Source organism: Sminthopsis crassicaudata, chromosome 5 (assembly GCF_048593235.1).
Source record: "Sminthopsis crassicaudata isolate SCR6 chromosome 5, ASM4859323v1, whole genome shotgun sequence".
NCBI lineage: Eukaryota > Metazoa > Chordata > Mammalia > Dasyuromorphia > Dasyuridae > Sminthopsis > Sminthopsis crassicaudata.
This window is the reverse complement of record NC_133621.1, coordinates 229,607,170-229,624,419: the sequence shown is the minus strand read 5'-3', so window position 1 is coordinate 229,624,419 and position 17,250 is coordinate 229,607,170. Positions and strand designations below refer to the sequence as shown.

General features: G+C 36.9%; 1 protein-coding gene across 6 annotated transcripts in view; it reads left to right on the top strand.

The window, feature by feature from the left end:
• The window catches only part of SCN8A (sodium voltage-gated channel alpha subunit 8), a 214,281-nt gene that overhangs the window by 115,549 nt on the left and 81,482 nt on the right, over positions 1-17,250 (top strand). For 4 of the 6 annotated variants that reach the window (XM_074270347.1, XM_074270345.1, XM_074270346.1 and 1 more), the window contains exons 3-8: positions 256-375; positions 2,505-2,593; positions 3,125-3,253; positions 5,281-5,372; positions 14,909-15,130; positions 16,750-16,813. In XM_074270347.1, coding sequence (XP_074126448.1) covers positions 256-375; positions 2,505-2,593; positions 3,125-3,253; positions 5,281-5,372; positions 14,909-15,130; positions 16,750-16,813 — 716 coding nt within the window. Of the gene's footprint in view, positions 1-255; positions 376-2,504; positions 2,594-3,124; positions 3,254-5,040; positions 5,133-5,280; positions 5,373-14,908; positions 15,131-16,749; positions 16,814-17,250 lie in introns of those variants that run through there. The other 2 variants (XM_074270348.1, XM_074270349.1) reach the window with 2 other exon arrangements.

Sequence of the window (17,250 nt, the reverse complement as noted above, 5' to 3'; positions counted from 1 at the left end):
TCCTTCCTTCCTTCCTTCTTTCCTTTCTTACTTCCTTTCTTTCTTCCTTCTTTCCCTTTTCTTTCCTCCTTCCTTGCTTCCCTCTTTCCTTTCTTCTTTTCTTCTCTTTTCTTCCTTCCTTCCTTCCCTTTTCTTCTTTCCTGTCCTCTCTAAGGCACTGTGGTTATACCAAAAGAAAAAAGTATTATGATTTTCATGTTTATGCTTTGTGCTAACAATGCTTTAATAATTTTTCTCTCTTTTCTTTCTTCACAGACCTTTGTAGTACTAAACAGAGGGAAAACACTCTTCCGATTTAGTGCCACACCTGCCTTGTACATTTTAAGTCCTTTTAACCTGTTGAGAAGAATAGCTATTAAAATTTTGATACATTCATATCCTTTTCTGCAAGTATTAAAACTGGGCACTGATTGATTGCACTCTTCCTTAAGGCCTCCCTTGGTTTTTCTCATTTCTTAAAAGATCAAATTTAGAAGATGTAGATTTCTGGGAAATATGCATCCTTTGGGGCATATACTTACTGTGCTTTGAACAAAAGTAAATATTTAATGTTGTCAGTCCCAGTGATCTTAAAAAGGTATAAGATATTTCTTATTTATCTTTAATTATTAACATAAAAAGATCAGACACAAATATGAAAATCTAAGTAAAAGGATTAGTAGTTTTATTTAGATACTTTATACTTAGTTATCTCTCTGACAGCAATTTAACTGGGACTGACAGATTTGTCCAGGGTTTCCCATCAGGTGCTCCGGGAGATGTTATTCTTGAATCCAACAAGATAAGATGAGAGAATTACTGGCTATCTAGTGCATTAAAATCAGAAGTTGATCAGTGGCTTTCTTTTAGTTGTTTTGGCGATAAAGCTACAGAAATTTTTTTAAAAAAGTAATCTTTGGGTAGATATTGATTAGAGGGAAGGGGACAGCTAGATGGAGCAATGGAGATAATACTGAAGTCAGGAAGATTCATCTTCATGAGCTCAAATTGAGCTTTACATATACCTAGCTGTGTGAGTCTTGAGCAAGTCACTTAACTTGTTTGCCTCAGTTTCCTCATCTGTAAAATGAGCTGGAGAAGGAAATGGCAAAATACTTCAGTATCTTTGCCAAGAAAACCCCAAACGGGGTCACTGAGTCATCCATGATTGAATTACACAACACACACACACACACACACACACACACACACACACACACACACACACACACACACACAAAAAAAAAAAAAAGAGAGAGAGAGAGAGAAGCTTTAAGAAAGTTTATGCTAGGAGAAGGAATTCATTATGTTTTCCCTGACTAACTGCAGTAGAAGGAAGAATATAGGGTTTTCTCTGGTCCCAAAGAGCATTTTCACAGATCAGGGAACTAGAGCTGGAAGGGTGACCCTAGAGCTCATCCAGACTAATCTTCTCATTTTTTGTTATGCCTTCTGGATGAATTAGGTAGAAAGTGGATTTAATCTCTCTGAGGAAAAAAACAAAACACTAGTAGCAGAAAAAAAAAAAAGATGGAGGAAGCCATTAAAAAGAAAAAAATCAGCCTATATAAAATAAGAAATATCAGCTTCTGTGCTTCCTAAAATGATAGCTTGAATACTCTCAGCAACACTCTTGCTAGTTTAAATCTGAGTTTGAATCAGAGGTTTCAGTGACATTGTACTTTTTCCCATTAGCCAGGGGTCAGAAAAGAACAGGAAAAGGCCTCTAACTGGATTAATGTGTCCACTGAAGTCATATAATACCCTTGTGTGGCCCTGGGAGCTTCTAAAAGCATTGGCATTCCTCAGGCTTAAAGGTTTCCTACTGCTGCAGATATTTTTGGAATTCTTAGCTTTTAGGCTTCTAGCTAGTATCCCCATACTATGGAGCTAGAGGGATCTTTGGCACTGCTTCCACCTCAGGCACTATTCAGCCCTTCAAGACCTTAGAGCTGTGCTATTTACTCATGCTGAAAGTTCTACATGTGAAATATATCTTCAGAAAAAAATTTCAAGTTACCCATGCTCAGCTTCTCAAATAACTTGCTCAGAAGGAACAACTCGTTGTAAATGGATGGTGAAGAATACAGATTTCTTTAGTCTTTTTATCTGAATACTTTTTGTAAGATAGGCAGATTGGTGGGCTAGTATTTTAGTAGTGATTTACCATTCAGTTTTTGAAGGCAATTTGAATCATTGCAATGTAAGGCGTTTATTGGATTTTTTTTTTCTTCCTTTTCCTAGATTCCCACATGGTGGGGATGCCGAGAAAGGATAAGTTCACCAATAGGGAGCAAGATGGTTTCAGGTCTTCTTTAAAGAAAGGAATGGCATCCTACCCCCATTTCAAATCCTGATTAGGTATTGAATGAATTTGTGATGTGGTAGTAGTGTATGACCTGTTGTTATTCTACTTTGGTCAGGCTTCTGAGAGTTGGAACCTCTCGAATGATTTAATGCTATTGTGTACTATGGGAGTGTAAACTTGTCCACTATTCTGTATTCTCCCTTGACTGCTTTCTACAGTATTTAGCATGATCATTATGTGCACTATTTTGACCAACTGTGTATTCATGACTTTTAGTAACCCTCCAGACTGGTCGAAGAATGTGGAGTAAGTAACTAATTTTTTTTTAATTGTCATCTATCTCAATTTTTCTTTCAAGGACAAGAAAATAACTATTACCTCTTAATTATTTCAGAGGGAAAGATGATGATTAGTAATTAGTATTAATTAGTTTTAAGCTTCTTAGGAAAAAAAAAACTAAAAGGAAATAAAATCTAGCGAACTAAACTGCCACCCCATACTCCTATCTTTACCTGTGTCCTGCCACACTCACTTGCCCTTTGCTCTTACCACCCATTTCACTTGATCTTTTCCCATATTTTCTTTTTTCTATAATTAGATGCCCATTGTCCCTCCCTCCAGAAGGTTTACAGTTGCCTTGGTGCCTCTGCTATGTTCTGAGTCAAGGCACTTAGAGCATTTCTGGAGGTCAGCATGGAGGTACTTTCTTATGTACCTTCAGCTCTGCATCCTTTGGAAATGGGAGGGATTAAGTTATACAGATATTAAATTAGCCATTATGCCTTTTTCTGTCTGTTAAAATAAATATCATCCTCAACCCACATGTTTCTGTGACAGGTACACATTCACGGGGATTTATACATTTGAATCACTTGTGAAAATTATCGCCCGAGGTTTCTGCATAGACGGTTTTACATTTTTACGAGACCCATGGAACTGGTTAGATTTCAGCGTCATTATGATGGCGTAAGTTTCTTGTTTACTTTGTTGTTGTTCTCGGTATGATTGTAACTCTTGTGCATGGTTTTGTGTGTGTGTGTGTGGTTGTGGATGAATGCATATGCACTAACTCTGCCTGAATGGACATGGCTCACAGTCTGGATATTCCCCCAATCCCAGACAGATCAAAGGAAGAAGATTCTACTTCCCATGACTACTCATTTTTTTTTTCCTTCCTGGCCCACCACTAGGGGGTCTTGGTGAGGACCCAGAGTTTGTGTAGATGGGATTGGAAGTGGAGGCAAAGGGTCACAGGACTGGGAAAAGGGAAGGACTGGGTGAGTTTCCTGAGTATGTTTTGTTATACATGTTTCCAGGAAGTGTCAGAGGAGATAGTGGGGATTTTTATCTTAACCCTCAAATCTCACACCAGTCACTTCCTGAAGGAAGAAGCAAATTGTTGCTGTTGTTGCCAACAAAATGAAGGTGACTAATTATTTGAGCCATGTTTTAGGATCTTCGATGATTTCTTGCTCAAGACCAATGATGTTCCTTATTTTTTTATATAGTGATTGTGTTAAGTTTATCATCGAAAATGTATTTCCTTGAAAAACTGAACTGACAATGGAAAATATTTAATGGATTTTATTTTTTTCTTTCCAATTTTAATTTTCCTAGGGAATGTGAGAGGGAGAGGGGGGAAAGGGTGATATACGAGGGTAGGGTAGTTATTAAAAATTTATGAATTTTTATAAAGCCTACCTTGTTGTGATAAGAGAAAATGTGAGTGATGAGTGAGACCCATCAACAAAGAGACCCAAAAGATTGAGTTTCCACTGTATTGAGGTTACTAATGTATTTCTATTGTAAGAAATGTACACTGGCTTATATTTTTAACTGGTGTCCTTACCTCATTTTCAGCAATACAAGCCATGTTATTTCCAAACAGATGAGCAGATTGAGGAAGCTGGAGAGACAGTATTTAGAGCATTGGGTCTGGAGTCAAGAAGACTCAAGTTCAAATATGGCCTCAGATACTAGCTGTGTCACTCTAGACAAGTCATTTAACCTCTGTGTGCCTCAGTTTTCCCCATCTGTAAAATGGGGATAATAAATCACTCCTGCCTCACAAAGTTGTTGTGAGGATCAAATGAGATAATAATTGAAGCAGTTTGCTAACCTTAAAGTGCTCTACAAATACTATATCTAAAATAAAAAATTTTAAGTGAAGCACAGGGATAATAAAAAGAGCATGTGCTCTTATACCATGATTGGGGGTATTCCATATATTGCTTTCATATGACATAGATCAGACCTTCATCTGTGGGCATTTTCCCCAGTTCCTGGGCAAAGGGTTTGCCCATAGACTGGTTTACTGTTGCCCACAGTATTTGCCCTCATGTATTTTAGGCCTATTTCAGTTGGAGAGCATACAACTTGAATTTTGCTCCCCTTTGCTATACAGTTGTTTGCAAGAGATCCAGCCCCTTCTTCCTTCTTTTTCTTTTTAGTTCATTTTAGAAAGAAAAGAACTGAAAACAAAAATAATTCTGATCTAGAAAATCACAGGACTGATGCCAGGAGAAACCCTCACTAACCCAACTGCTTCTTTTCCTACAAAGTTCTTTCTATTTCTGGGCTTACCTTTCCTGGATGTTTCCTCCCTAATGTGGTTTAACTTGTGTTTACATTACTAACGTCTTTCCTTTCCAAGAATGCAAAAGATAAAATCCTAGAATCAGTCCCTCCTTCCCCCTGTTTCCAATACTTGCCCGGTGGTACCACTACAAGTCACCTCTGGTTTGATTCTGCAGGTATATAACAGAGTTTGTAAACCTAGGCAATGTTTCAGCTCTGCGCACTTTCAGGGTACTGAGGGCTTTGAAAACTATTTCAGTAATCCCAGGTAAGGTGGCCTGGGGTTGGTGTTAGGTGTTGGGCTAGGGCCCTGCTGTGACGTACTGTACTTTTTGTTTTGTTGTGCTTGTTGTTCTGGTTTTTATTTTGGTGTTGTATTTGTCATTTGTTTTTGTGTGTAACCTCCCTTACTGCAGATATGTGACAGAATTTGTGGACCTGGGCAATGTCTCAGCGCTGAGAACATTCAGGGTTCTCCGAGCTTTGAAAACTATCTCTGTAATTCCAGGTGAGAACATTTAAATCCAACAGCTCTTTTTTTTTTGGAGGGGGAGGTCCTATTTCTTTCTTCCCCTATATTTTCCTATCTGTCGCATTCTGAAATGGAACAGGAACATTTGATTGTGTGCTTGGCAGTATGCATGACAACCAGGAGAAGGTTTTGGACATGGCTCTCTCTCGCTTTACTTGCCAGCCATGTGCTCACTGCACCATTTAGGCTGATTGAGAAGGGGGATGGGGATGTTGCTAGGGTGCTCTGGTAGACACATTTCTATTGCTATCCATGACTTTTTTTTTTTTTAAAGCATGCACTTAGATTTTAGAATATTTGCAAGATTGTCTTAAAACTAATTCTTCTCTGGGAATAAGATATTTGCTTCTTATGCCTGTGAAATCAAAGTGGATTAGTGTTAATCATAATTCCATTGCTTGTAACTGATAAACTTCCTTTGGCTTTGCTCATTGACTATTGCTTTGACTATTTCCTTTACTCATTGGCTATTATTCACATAATCACATATATGTGTTATTATACTTAAAGAATTGTTGAATAAAAGAGACTAACACAGATTATCTAGTCTAACCAATCCTGTTGACAGATTTGAGAACCTTGGAGTCGATGAAAATGTTTACCCATACTACCTTAATTTTAATAAAGCCCACTTTCTATGTGCCTCATTCTCTATTGTTGCTTATTTCGCTGACATAAGAGCACATAGTCACAACCCAACTTATTTAAGGTTCACTTACAAACAAAAAACATCCCCATAAAAAAAAGGGTAACAGAAGTTATAAGAATCCAAGGTAAGTTTTGAGAGATGCATTTAAGTGCAGGTGGAAAGAGAAAATCCCCATTTTAAAAGGGTAACAGGAGTTATAAGAATCCAAGGTAAGTTTTGAGAGATGTATTTCAGTGCAGGTGGAAAAATAGAGTAAATCTGAAGGATAGCACAAAGAGAGGATAAGCAAAGACTGGTAAGGAAGAGATGGAATCTTTTGGGAGGATAAAGGAGCAGGAGATGGAACAGAGCTGATTGAAAACCGTAGGAGTGACTTTACCTGATTTGAAACAGTATTGTACACTAATAAGCCATATAGATAGTGGGACGATTTATTTCCTTTTCTATTCTTCTGATTTGCTGAAGAAGATTTTATGATTTTGGGGAGGGGAATGTCTAAATTATAAGTCAAGTCAGGTCAGTTTTATTACATTCAGCAATTCTTCTATATTAACTATATTATGTTATCTACAGTTGTTGCAGAAGCAGGTTGGCAAGCATAGAATAATCAGATGCTCTGTTTGGGTTAACTTTTATCCTAGTTAGTGATTCGGGAAACATGCTTGTCATTCTCCCACCGTTTTCATAGAAGATTAAATTGCACTAGGAAAGGGCTATAGAGCTGGGATTCTGTGAGATGAATGGGAGAGGTTAGGGTCACATATCTTTGGAGACTTCACTGTTTCTATTTAAAATTATTGGAATGGAAAGGATCCATAAGTGAGGATGACTGGTGGAGTGAAAAGGCTTGTATAAGAAACTGTGGTCTATTGCATTTAGTTTAGTTTTTCATGCTTTTTATTTTCAAAACATAGGCATAGATAATTTTCAGTATTCACCCTTGCAAAACCTTATGTTTCACATTTTTTCTCCTTCCCTCCCCCTCACTCCCTGCCTTAGATGGCAAGTAATCCAGTATTACATTTAGTTTTTAAAAATATATTCACTTTAACAAAGTAGCAACACAACTGCTTTATTTGTGTCCTCTTCTGCAAACCAAAAAAAATTTTTTATGTGCATTAAAATGTTTTATTGATACTACTTAATTAACCCAATGAGGAATCTACTAAGTCATTAGAAATTTTGGCAAGAAGCTTGAACTAGTGAGATTTAATCATCTGTTTAAATTCATTTCAACTGAATCCTTTGATCCATCTCACTACAGCCAGCTGCTTGCATTTTAACTTTTGAGTTTTTCTCTATCTTAATGGCACATAGAGCATTGGGCCTAGAATCAGGAAGACCTGAATTTAAAACCAGCCAAGGCACTTATTAGGTGTATGATCCTGGACAAGTCATTTAATCTCTGCTTCAAATTCCTTAACATGAGATTAATAACAGGTTCTACTCCATAGAGTTGTTGTAAAGAGCAAAAGGGATAATATTTGTAAAGTGCTTAACACAGTCCCTGACAGATATTAGGCACTTAAAAAAGTTTCTTCCCTCCCTCTTCTCCATTCTGCCTCTTCCTTCTCCTCTTTCTTAGTTTCTCAAAATGCTTACTAGTTTTCCTTAGGGCTATTCCAACGCCTTCTGCTCCTCTTAAATGTGATTCTGTTTTCCTGCTTACTTTCCCTGACGTATTACTCTGGGAGAATCTTATTAGTTATTTTTTCTTGTTTTCATGATCTGAAACTTTTTCTAGAATAGAACCAAAAATTGCATTTACATAACCAATCTGGGTGGGAAGATTGCAGGAACACTTTTGATACACTTATTTGACTCTTAAGTCTTCACCTCTTATTTAGCTATGTAGTTAATATTTTTTTTAATTGCAAACTTAACCAGTAAACAGACATTTTTACATAGACTATGAAGGTTGTATAAGAAACTATGAACTGCATAAGAACTATGAACATTTAGTTTTTTTAAAAAATATACTCACTTTAACAAAGTAGTAACAACTGCTTTATTTATGTCTTGTTCTGCAAACAAAAAAACCTTATTTTTTAAAGGCATTAAAATATTTTACTGATGCTACCTAATTAACTTTTGACTATGTAATTTTGAGGTTTGTAGCTTTCTGTCACCTTCATTTATGAAAGCCTTTGATAGGCTTTATCCCTAGTACTTTTGTACAATGTAGAAAAGACTAGAACAATTATCCTTGTCTTGTAGTTGAATTCTCAGGGATTTGTATGTTTCATTGAGTAAAAAACTTCAATCTGACTAGAGAAAGCCAAGGTACTTGCTGTTTGAATGGATCAGCTTCAACCTGTTCAGAAACCCTGTCCCTCTTTGCTCAGATTTCTAATTTTCCATCCAATTTCATCCCACCTGATGGGACCTTCTTCTCCCTGCTGTATACTCTTGCTCATCTCCCTTGTCTGAATACAGCAGAGTTATGAGTCAGTAGACTTGCTAGGAAATTAAAATTCTTTTAATTCCAGCTTCATAACAGGCACTATAGGAGAATTATTGCCTTAGGGATAGATTCTTTCACTCGTGCATTATTTGAGTGGGATTGCAGTGTCTCAGCTTTTACCTAACACCCTCCTGATCCTGGTCCTTCCTTAGAGCTGTCACAAAGTATATAGAAGGCAAGAACTACAACAATTGTTGGGAGACTTATGAGGACCTGACAAGGGCCTCTAAATCTCAGCCTCTTATTATAGCATCCTCCTTTGTGGCACATAGAACATTCAATTCACCTTGAAATACTCTTAGTTCTAACTTTTTTGTTTTTTAATCACAACTATAAAAGTCACCTCTTAAGAGGTCTGACTATGCCATTATTTGAAGGAATAACTTTACTTTAATGTCTTATTCCATTTTAGTTATCAGCAACTACACATTCTGACCTTTTGTATATGCCAATTTGAAATCAGGGAATGAAGGAGAAAAGTATTATTTATTGTTTATCTTTGTTTGGGACTAAAAAAAAATTTGAGAGCAAAGGTTAAAAATTTAATCTTCACAAAGAGAAGACTTTTCTTGAAATTTTAGTGGTCAAACATCTAGCAAAACATATTTAATATTGAAACATTATTGACAAAAGCATCACCAACTTGTTCATTACCTTAAACTTGCATTGACATTCTGGTATATGATGAATTTATTCTGTGCAGGTGCATTTTGGATTATATAGGAGATATCTCCATGGATATTGACATTGCTTATTTGCCTGAAATGATTGGCCATCCTCAAGGGGGTGAGAGGAGAAAGATGTTTTGAGGTGTTAGCAAGATTGTGAGCTTTCTTCCTTTTTCATTGCCTTTCTCTGTGGCAGGTGACCCCAGGGTAGAGATGTCCATTCTCCTTTTTTGGTCAACATCAAATCTGACATCAGCTGCCACTGTTCTATCTCTCTGCCTGTTTGGTGTTTGCATTTTTAAGTGCTTGCTGTCCAATTTGTGCTGCAGACAGGATTTTCTTACACACTCTGCTGTGTGGGAGTTGTTCAAAGTAGCATTATGGTGCATTTTGAGTAGCTGCTTCTCAGAAAGCATCTTGGTTTTGTATAGCATTTTGTCCCATACACCAGTAAAAGAAAAAAAAAGATTTTATTTTTGCATCCAGAACAATGACATTCTTAAACTTTGCTTAAATTCAAGAACCATTTACTATTGTCTATGTTCAAGAAACTGTGCTAAGTGCTGGTTATATAAAGATTTAAAAGCAGCGTACTTCCTGCTCTCATGAAGCTTACTGTCTAATAGGGAGGTGAGAGAAGTGCCTAAGTCACTGTGATCTGAGATGGAACATAGTAAAAGTAAAGTAGCAATCCAGACAGAATGTAACAGGAGCAGTTGAGGCTCTTGAGATGACTTTGAGATGAGAGCTCAGAAGGCATTTCATGAACATCTTGGAATCTAAACTAAAGAAGGCAGGAGAAAAGGAACTTTAGCTGCCAGAACTCTCAACATGAAGGAAACCTGTGAAAATACACAAAGGCAGGATAGGGCCAAGCAAGATCAAGGAAGAGCTTGTAGTCCAATTTGGCTCAAATTTAGACTTTGTGATGGTGTGCTTTCCGAAATAAGGTTAGAAAGGTAGATTGGTCCTTTGATGTTAGGCTGAGGTGTTTGTATTTTATGCTGGAAGTGATAAGCACTGCTTGGAGGTTTTTTGAGCAAGGGTGAGATCTGTATATTAGGAATATTATTTTGACATCTCTGTGAAGAATTGGAGATAGACTTGAGGAGTGAACTCAGTTCAGATGTTATTAACTTGTTGGTGCAAGAGATAATGAAGCCTTAGGCCACAATGATAGCCATGTGAATAAAGAGGCGAAAACAGAAAGATATAGGAACTCTTGTGGATGTATCATAGAATATCATAGCAGTTGATTGAATATTCATTTGTTTATTCATTCAGTAAGAACTGATATTACAGGTTCCTTCTGGGAACTGTGGATTCACAGGTAGAAATGAAACAATTCTTGCTTTTAAAGAGTTTACATTCTACTGGGAGGAACCCCAAATGTGTGAATACAAAATATGTACAAAGTAGTTCGGACTGGAAAAGGCATTTCCCTACCCTTCAAACCTCCAGAGAGATTGGGAAAGGTCCTGTAGGAAATGGCTCTTGAGCTGTATCTTGAAGGAAGCAAAAAGAAAGGATGCATTGGATGGGGGACAACCTATCCAAGGAGAGGTGAGAGATGGGATTTGTGGGGTACAAGTACACTAAATTGACTGGAATGTCAAGCATGTAAAGGACAGCAGCATAATGTCTGCTGAAGAAACTGTAATTGGAGAAAGTAAACTGGAGCCAAAGTGTGAGTAGCTTTAAATGCCAGAGAAGATGGTGGCACGAGGGTGCTACTGCAGGCTCCTGAGCTGAAGAGTGATGTGTTTGGATTTGAAGCCCTACCAGGACATTTAAATGGATATATCCATCAGAGAGCACTAGTGACATCCAACTGGATATGTCCAGCAGACAGATACTAGTGGGAACCTAGAACTGTGCAGAGATCTCTAATATGGCTATATAAGTTTTGGAGCCATCTGCATTAAAAATGGTCATTGAAATCACTAGAGTAAATAAAATCAAAGAAAAGAATTAAAGAGAAGGCTGAGTCTTGGAGAGTTGTGCTTTAGGAGTGGTCATTTGGCAGCTCTATGGATGATAAGGAATAGAGATAAGGAAACTGATTAAAAAGCCATTGTAAAAGTTCTGAATGAGGAGATGAGTTTCTGAAATATGAAAGTAATGATAGAAGTGAGAAAAAAGGAAAATGTTCAATGTTTATAGAGAGAGAAACAACAGAATTTGGCAGCTGATTAGGTGTGAGGATAGGGTGAATGAAAGTTGTCAAGAAAAACTGAAGTTCCTAACCCAAATAACAAAGTGTGATGCTATTCTTAAAAGAAATGGGGAAATTAAGAAGAGTGGAGCCTCTCTGGAGGAAAGATTCTTGGTTCAGTTTGGGACATGTTGAGTTTGGAAATGTATAATAGGTGGTTGGTGATGCAAGATCAGTACTGAGGGAAAAGATTAGGGTTGAGAATCATCTCCGCAGAGACAGGGTGAATCAACTCAAGGTCCTTTCTGAGGTCTCTTCCAGCTCTGCAATTCTGTGAATCTAATTCCAGAGAGGCATTTCTTCAGATTAAGCACAAGTTCCGGTCCATTCCTGAACAAGAATCTTTTCTGCAACACACTTGGAAATATTCACCCAACCTCCACTTGAAGATCATCTGTGACGGAACAACTTCCACCTGAAGCATTCTCTTTCATCCCTGAAAAACTCCTTTTATTAAGAAGTTTTCCCCTTTACTCAGCTGAAATCTACCCTCTAGCAATTTCTGCCTCTTCCTTCTAAATTAAAGCAAAATAAATCCACTTCCTCTTTCAAATGAGAGGCCCCTGAATACTGTGGCAGAAAACATTTTCCCCAACTCTTCTTCAGCCTAAGCTTTCCTAGTTCCTTAACTGATCTTGGTATGATTAAAAAGTCAAGGGTGAGTCTGAGATTTCCATTCTATTCATTGAGATAATGGGGGAAATAAGGAATCTGGGACATAGGGCAGATTGGAGAAAAAGAGTTCAGTTTGGATCCTGTTGGATTTGAAGCACTACCAGGACATCCAACTAGATATGTCCAGCAGATTAGTGGGAACCTGGAGCTGTGAAAACACTTTAATCTGGATATATAGACTTTGGAGTTGGGGAAATTGACAAGATTTGGCAACAGACTGGTTGTGTGATCTGAATGCAGGTGGAGTAGTAAGCTTGGGATGAAGGAAGATTGGGGGAAATAGAAGAAATACATAATACATGGGTCTGAACCATACAGGCTCTCGTGCTGAGTCCAAATATCCAATTCTAGATATCGTAGAGGTAGTTGATAATGCTACACTGGGACCTAAGAGATAGGTTAGGGCTGGATAAGAAGAGTTAGACTCATTCATAGAGACTCATTAAACCCATAAGAGAGAAAATAGGAAAGGGTCTACCTAATCTGGTAGGACCTAGCTGTCTATATGGAAGAGTCCTCAGAAGCCATTTACTCCAACTCCTTCATTTTAAAGATGAGGAAACTAAAGGCCCAGGAAAATTAAAATGAAAGACCTAACAGCCCACAAGTAGTCAATGTCACAGGTGAGATTTGAACACAAAACCCTCTGACTTAAGAGCAAGGATTCTTTACTAGTAGGAATAAGGGTGTCTGTGTGGACATGACACCTTTCATATTTGGCCCCAACTAGGTATGGTAGAGTTTTTGGGGGGGATGGGGATGTCGTTTCATTTCTTCTCCCTCCTTATCTTGGATTTGCCATGGCATAAGCATTGAATGTAGGGGAGAGATGGAGAAGGAGATGACAAACCACTGCGGTATCTTTGCCAAAACATACCCAACATGGGGTCACAAAGAGTTGGAAATGACTGAACAATAACATAGAGAAGAGAATGTTGTTCATAATTGCCATTGTACTAAAATTTTCAATGAATAGATCTATTATCCTCTCTTAAATTTCAGCCAGCCAAGTGCAAAGAAACACATAGAAATAGTTAATCTACCAACTGTAAAGCATTTCTTAAATTCTTACAGGATACCAGTTACTCTGCTGATGTACAAAGAAAGGCAAAAAGCACAAATATTGTCCCTTTTCACAAAAGGGATTAAGGTACTAAGGTAGGAGGATGGGAGCACAGGAGAAAAAAATCACAGAAAATAAGTTGAAATGCAAAGTAATCTTAGAGAGGAATACTCAAGGGGAAAAATGGATGGCCTCTGACAGATAGTAGTGTTTTTAAGTTGAGTCCTAAAAGAAGACAGGGAAGTGAAGAGAACATTCCAGGCATGAGGGACAGCCAGTATAAAATCACGGAGGCAAGAGATGGCAATACCATGTTCAAGGAAGATCTGGCAGCCTTAGTACTGCTGAGTCACTGAATATGGAGAAGGTGATATATTATTCCATATCATCCACAACACTAGCAGTATCTTGAACTTAAAACTTTTAATTAAACAGCTTACATTACTTCATATGCCTCATCTTTATTTCCATCATCTTATTATAATCAGAGAAGCTCTTACTGTCCCTGGAAATTGTGACTTAATTAGCGTCTCACTGGCCAAGCAGAGATTAGGAACTGATGTCTCTTACTTCTCAGTCTAATCATCTTACCTATAGACATGGAATAGGGGCAGTGTGTCTAGGCTTATATCTCACCTTTCTTTCCTCCTTCAGCCCATCTTGTATTTTAATGCTAGTATTTAGTCTGTGTTACCTTTAAACATACCCCCAAAGATTAAGATATGGCTGCAGAGATAATGATAGTGTTAGAACTAAAGCTATTTCCTGCTCTTCTTCAGCCCTATTTAAGCAATTCAACTGTGGCTTCAAATTCAAACCATGATTTGTTCCTAAATCTGCACTTTAAATGGTTATTAGGATTATTTTTTATTTTAAAAAAATTTTTAAATTTCCTTATTTTTGCTGAGGCAATTGAGATTAAGTGATTTAGCCAGTCACACAGAGGCCAGATTTGAATTCAGGTCCTTCTAAGGACTTAACAGCTGGTGCTCTATACAATTATTTTTTACCTTTAAGTGACAGAAAAGTCTGCTGTAGAAGTTGGGGTATGCATTCAGAAAAGGCAGGAAATAACTGAAAGAGGAATTGCCTTTAGTAGCAGATATAACCCAAGGATTGGCTCATTACTGGAGTCAGCTAAGTGGGATAGTAGAAAGGGTACTTTGGGATTTGGTGTCAAGAAGACCTGCATTCAAATGTGACCTCAGTTTTTAATATAAAGATTATAATAGTATTCATCTTTCTGTGGTGTTGTGAGGACAAAAGGAGGTAATAGTTTTACTATACTTTGAAGATTTCTAAGCACTAAATGAATGCTCATTATTATCATTGTTATTATTGAACCAATCTTGCAGCTACATTGGTAGTTTGGGCACTCTTGGAAAAGGCTATCCCAACTTGGAAACTCTTGAAAAGTTCTTTTATTAGTAGCTCCTTATCTTCCTGGTAGCTCCTATTCTATTGGGCTAAAGAGAAAAGAGTATTTCTAATTTAAAAAGGGCCTCAGGTTAACAGAGGTAACAATTATTTTTTTTTCTCTACATATTGTTGAGTTTGAATTAAGTATCCTTTCCTTCTGATGGATATTGATAGTGATGATATTTTGAAACATAAAGATTCTTGTTTATCTATTGCTGCTATACAGAATGAATTCCTCTTGGTTAAAGGGTAGGCATGGGCCAGTACTGGAACACTAAAAGGGAGGTTGGGAGGTTGGGAGGTTGGGCGGTTGGGAGGGCCAAAAACTTAGTCTAATTCTGATGGTTCTTTCTCTTTAGGTCTGAAGACCATTGTAGGAGCCCTCATTCAGTCAGTCAAGAAGCTGTCTGACGTGATGATCTTAACTGTATTCTGCCTGAGTGTCTTTGCTTTGATTGGACTACAATTGTTCATGGGCAACCTGCGAAATAAATGTGTTGTGTGGCCCATTAATTTCAATGAGAGTTTCCTTGAAAATGGCACCAAAGGTTTTGACTGGGAAGAGTATATCAACAACAAAAGTAAGTATGCCCTTCTTTGTAGAAAGGGGACAGTCTTTTCCTGACTTACATGGCCAGAAAATCTGTACTGGGATTGAAATATGAATGTTCCAAGAAGTGAGCACCAAACTACAACAATTCATGTTATTGAAAGAATAAGAAAAATAGAAGGAAGTCAAATACTAAGTAATTAATTTTAAAACAATATTTATGATATAAAATATCAAAAATAGATATGAAACAGAAAAGAAACAGGAGACAATAAAAATAGAATTGTGTGTGTGTGTATTTAGATGTATTTGCTATCAGATATTTTTACTTAATTGTTTTTTTTGGGGGGGGGAGCGGAAAGAAAGGATTCAATCAGAAGGGGTTGGATTTTTATATAAAGACTAAATGCACCAGTAAAATGTTTTATCTGTTTGGGGTTTTTTAGGTCTTTCTTTATTCATAAGAAGGGAACACCAGAGAATAGCCTTGATAAGTTAGCAGAATGTATATTCAGTAGTCTATTCATAGCTAACAGAGATGACCTGGAGAGATTATCCAAATTATCTGTTTAAGAGGCAAATGGCAGTCAGACTTTACCAGGATAGTAATTCTTGTTTTTTTTTTTTTTCCCCTTTAAAATATTAAAAGAACAAGGCTTTACATTTTCATTTTCTCTTGAAAAATAAGAGTTGCTTTGAGATTTTTTTCTTTAAGTTCTAAGTTCGATTAGTGTCACATTCTCTCATTCGCCCCCTCCTCTGCCATATTATCTATTGTAATTCATCTATATTCCCACTTCACTGAAGGGACGGCAAGGTTTTATAAAGTGTTTTTTATGAACTTTAAAGCACTATTTAAATGTGTATCTACTATTTTTAGAATCACAGGATCATATTATAGGTATTGCATATTTTATTAGTGAGGGTTTTTTAAGGGCCAGAGAATAAGGAAGGTGCCCTTCTATGCTACAACTGAGAAAGAAATGTGTCTAAAGAACCAGTCATTCTTTGAGAGTGTTTTCTTTCCCACTTTGGTCACTTAAGACAGACTTCATTAGAAAGAACCCATGTTATAGAACCATATTGAGTTTTTAAAAATTAATTTATTAAACTAAAAGTACTATTTGATCATGTTAATAATAGACTAATGCTGTCGACTATTATTTGATGTGCTGTATTCAAGAGAACTGGGAAAGCAGATTTATAAAGGAAAAAAATCAGTGATAGTGTAAGATCTTGAGCAAGTCACTTAACCTTTGTTTATCTCAGTGTCCTCATCTGTAAAATGGAGATTATAATAGAATCTTCCTTCCCAGGCTATTCTGAAAGTCACATCAGATAATAATTATGATTTGCTTAGCACAATGATTGCTTAATAAATGCTTGTTTTTTCCTTCTTTGCTTTGGAAGTTTAATTAGATTGACATATCCATAAGAAAGTAATGGGATGGATACTTGAATATTAGAGAAAGAATGACTCTTCTTTTAAAACAAGATACTTCTGTGGTTAGGAGATAACCTGGTACTAGGACAACGAAGAGGAAATAGATAACAGTGATGGAGGGAGCAATTTTGTTGTTGTTGAAGATAAGATATTTTAAAAAATCTAAATATGCCTAATTCATTCTCTTTCTTTTCACATTTTTTTAGCAAATTTTTATACCATACCAGGCATGTTAGATCCTTTACTTTGTGGGAATAGTTCTGATGCTGGGTAAGTAACCCATTGGAATGTTTTCTCCTCCCTTAAAACAATCTACTTCATATTTTGTTGAAGATGGACAGTATTTTCATATACTTTTTCCTTTGTGTGGCCAAAAGAAAGAAAGAAAAAAGAAAAAAATCATTGGATTCTAGATGGAAAGACCTGAAGAGATTTGGGGGATTTTATGTTCTACCATTTACTTACCCTAATGATTTTATTTCCTCTTTTGTAAGATACTTGCCTTTCCTAAATTGCAGACATGATGTGGGGAATTAGGTAACTTGTTAAAGTGCTTTGTAAATTGTAAAGAACTAAAGAAATGTACCTGTTTAGTGTTTGTTTTCCTGTGATAGATGAAAACCCTACTATGAGGCAGATCCTTGTATAATCCTGGATTCTTGAAGGTTCTGTTATGCCAGTGGAGTGTTGTAAGCACTATTGGGTTC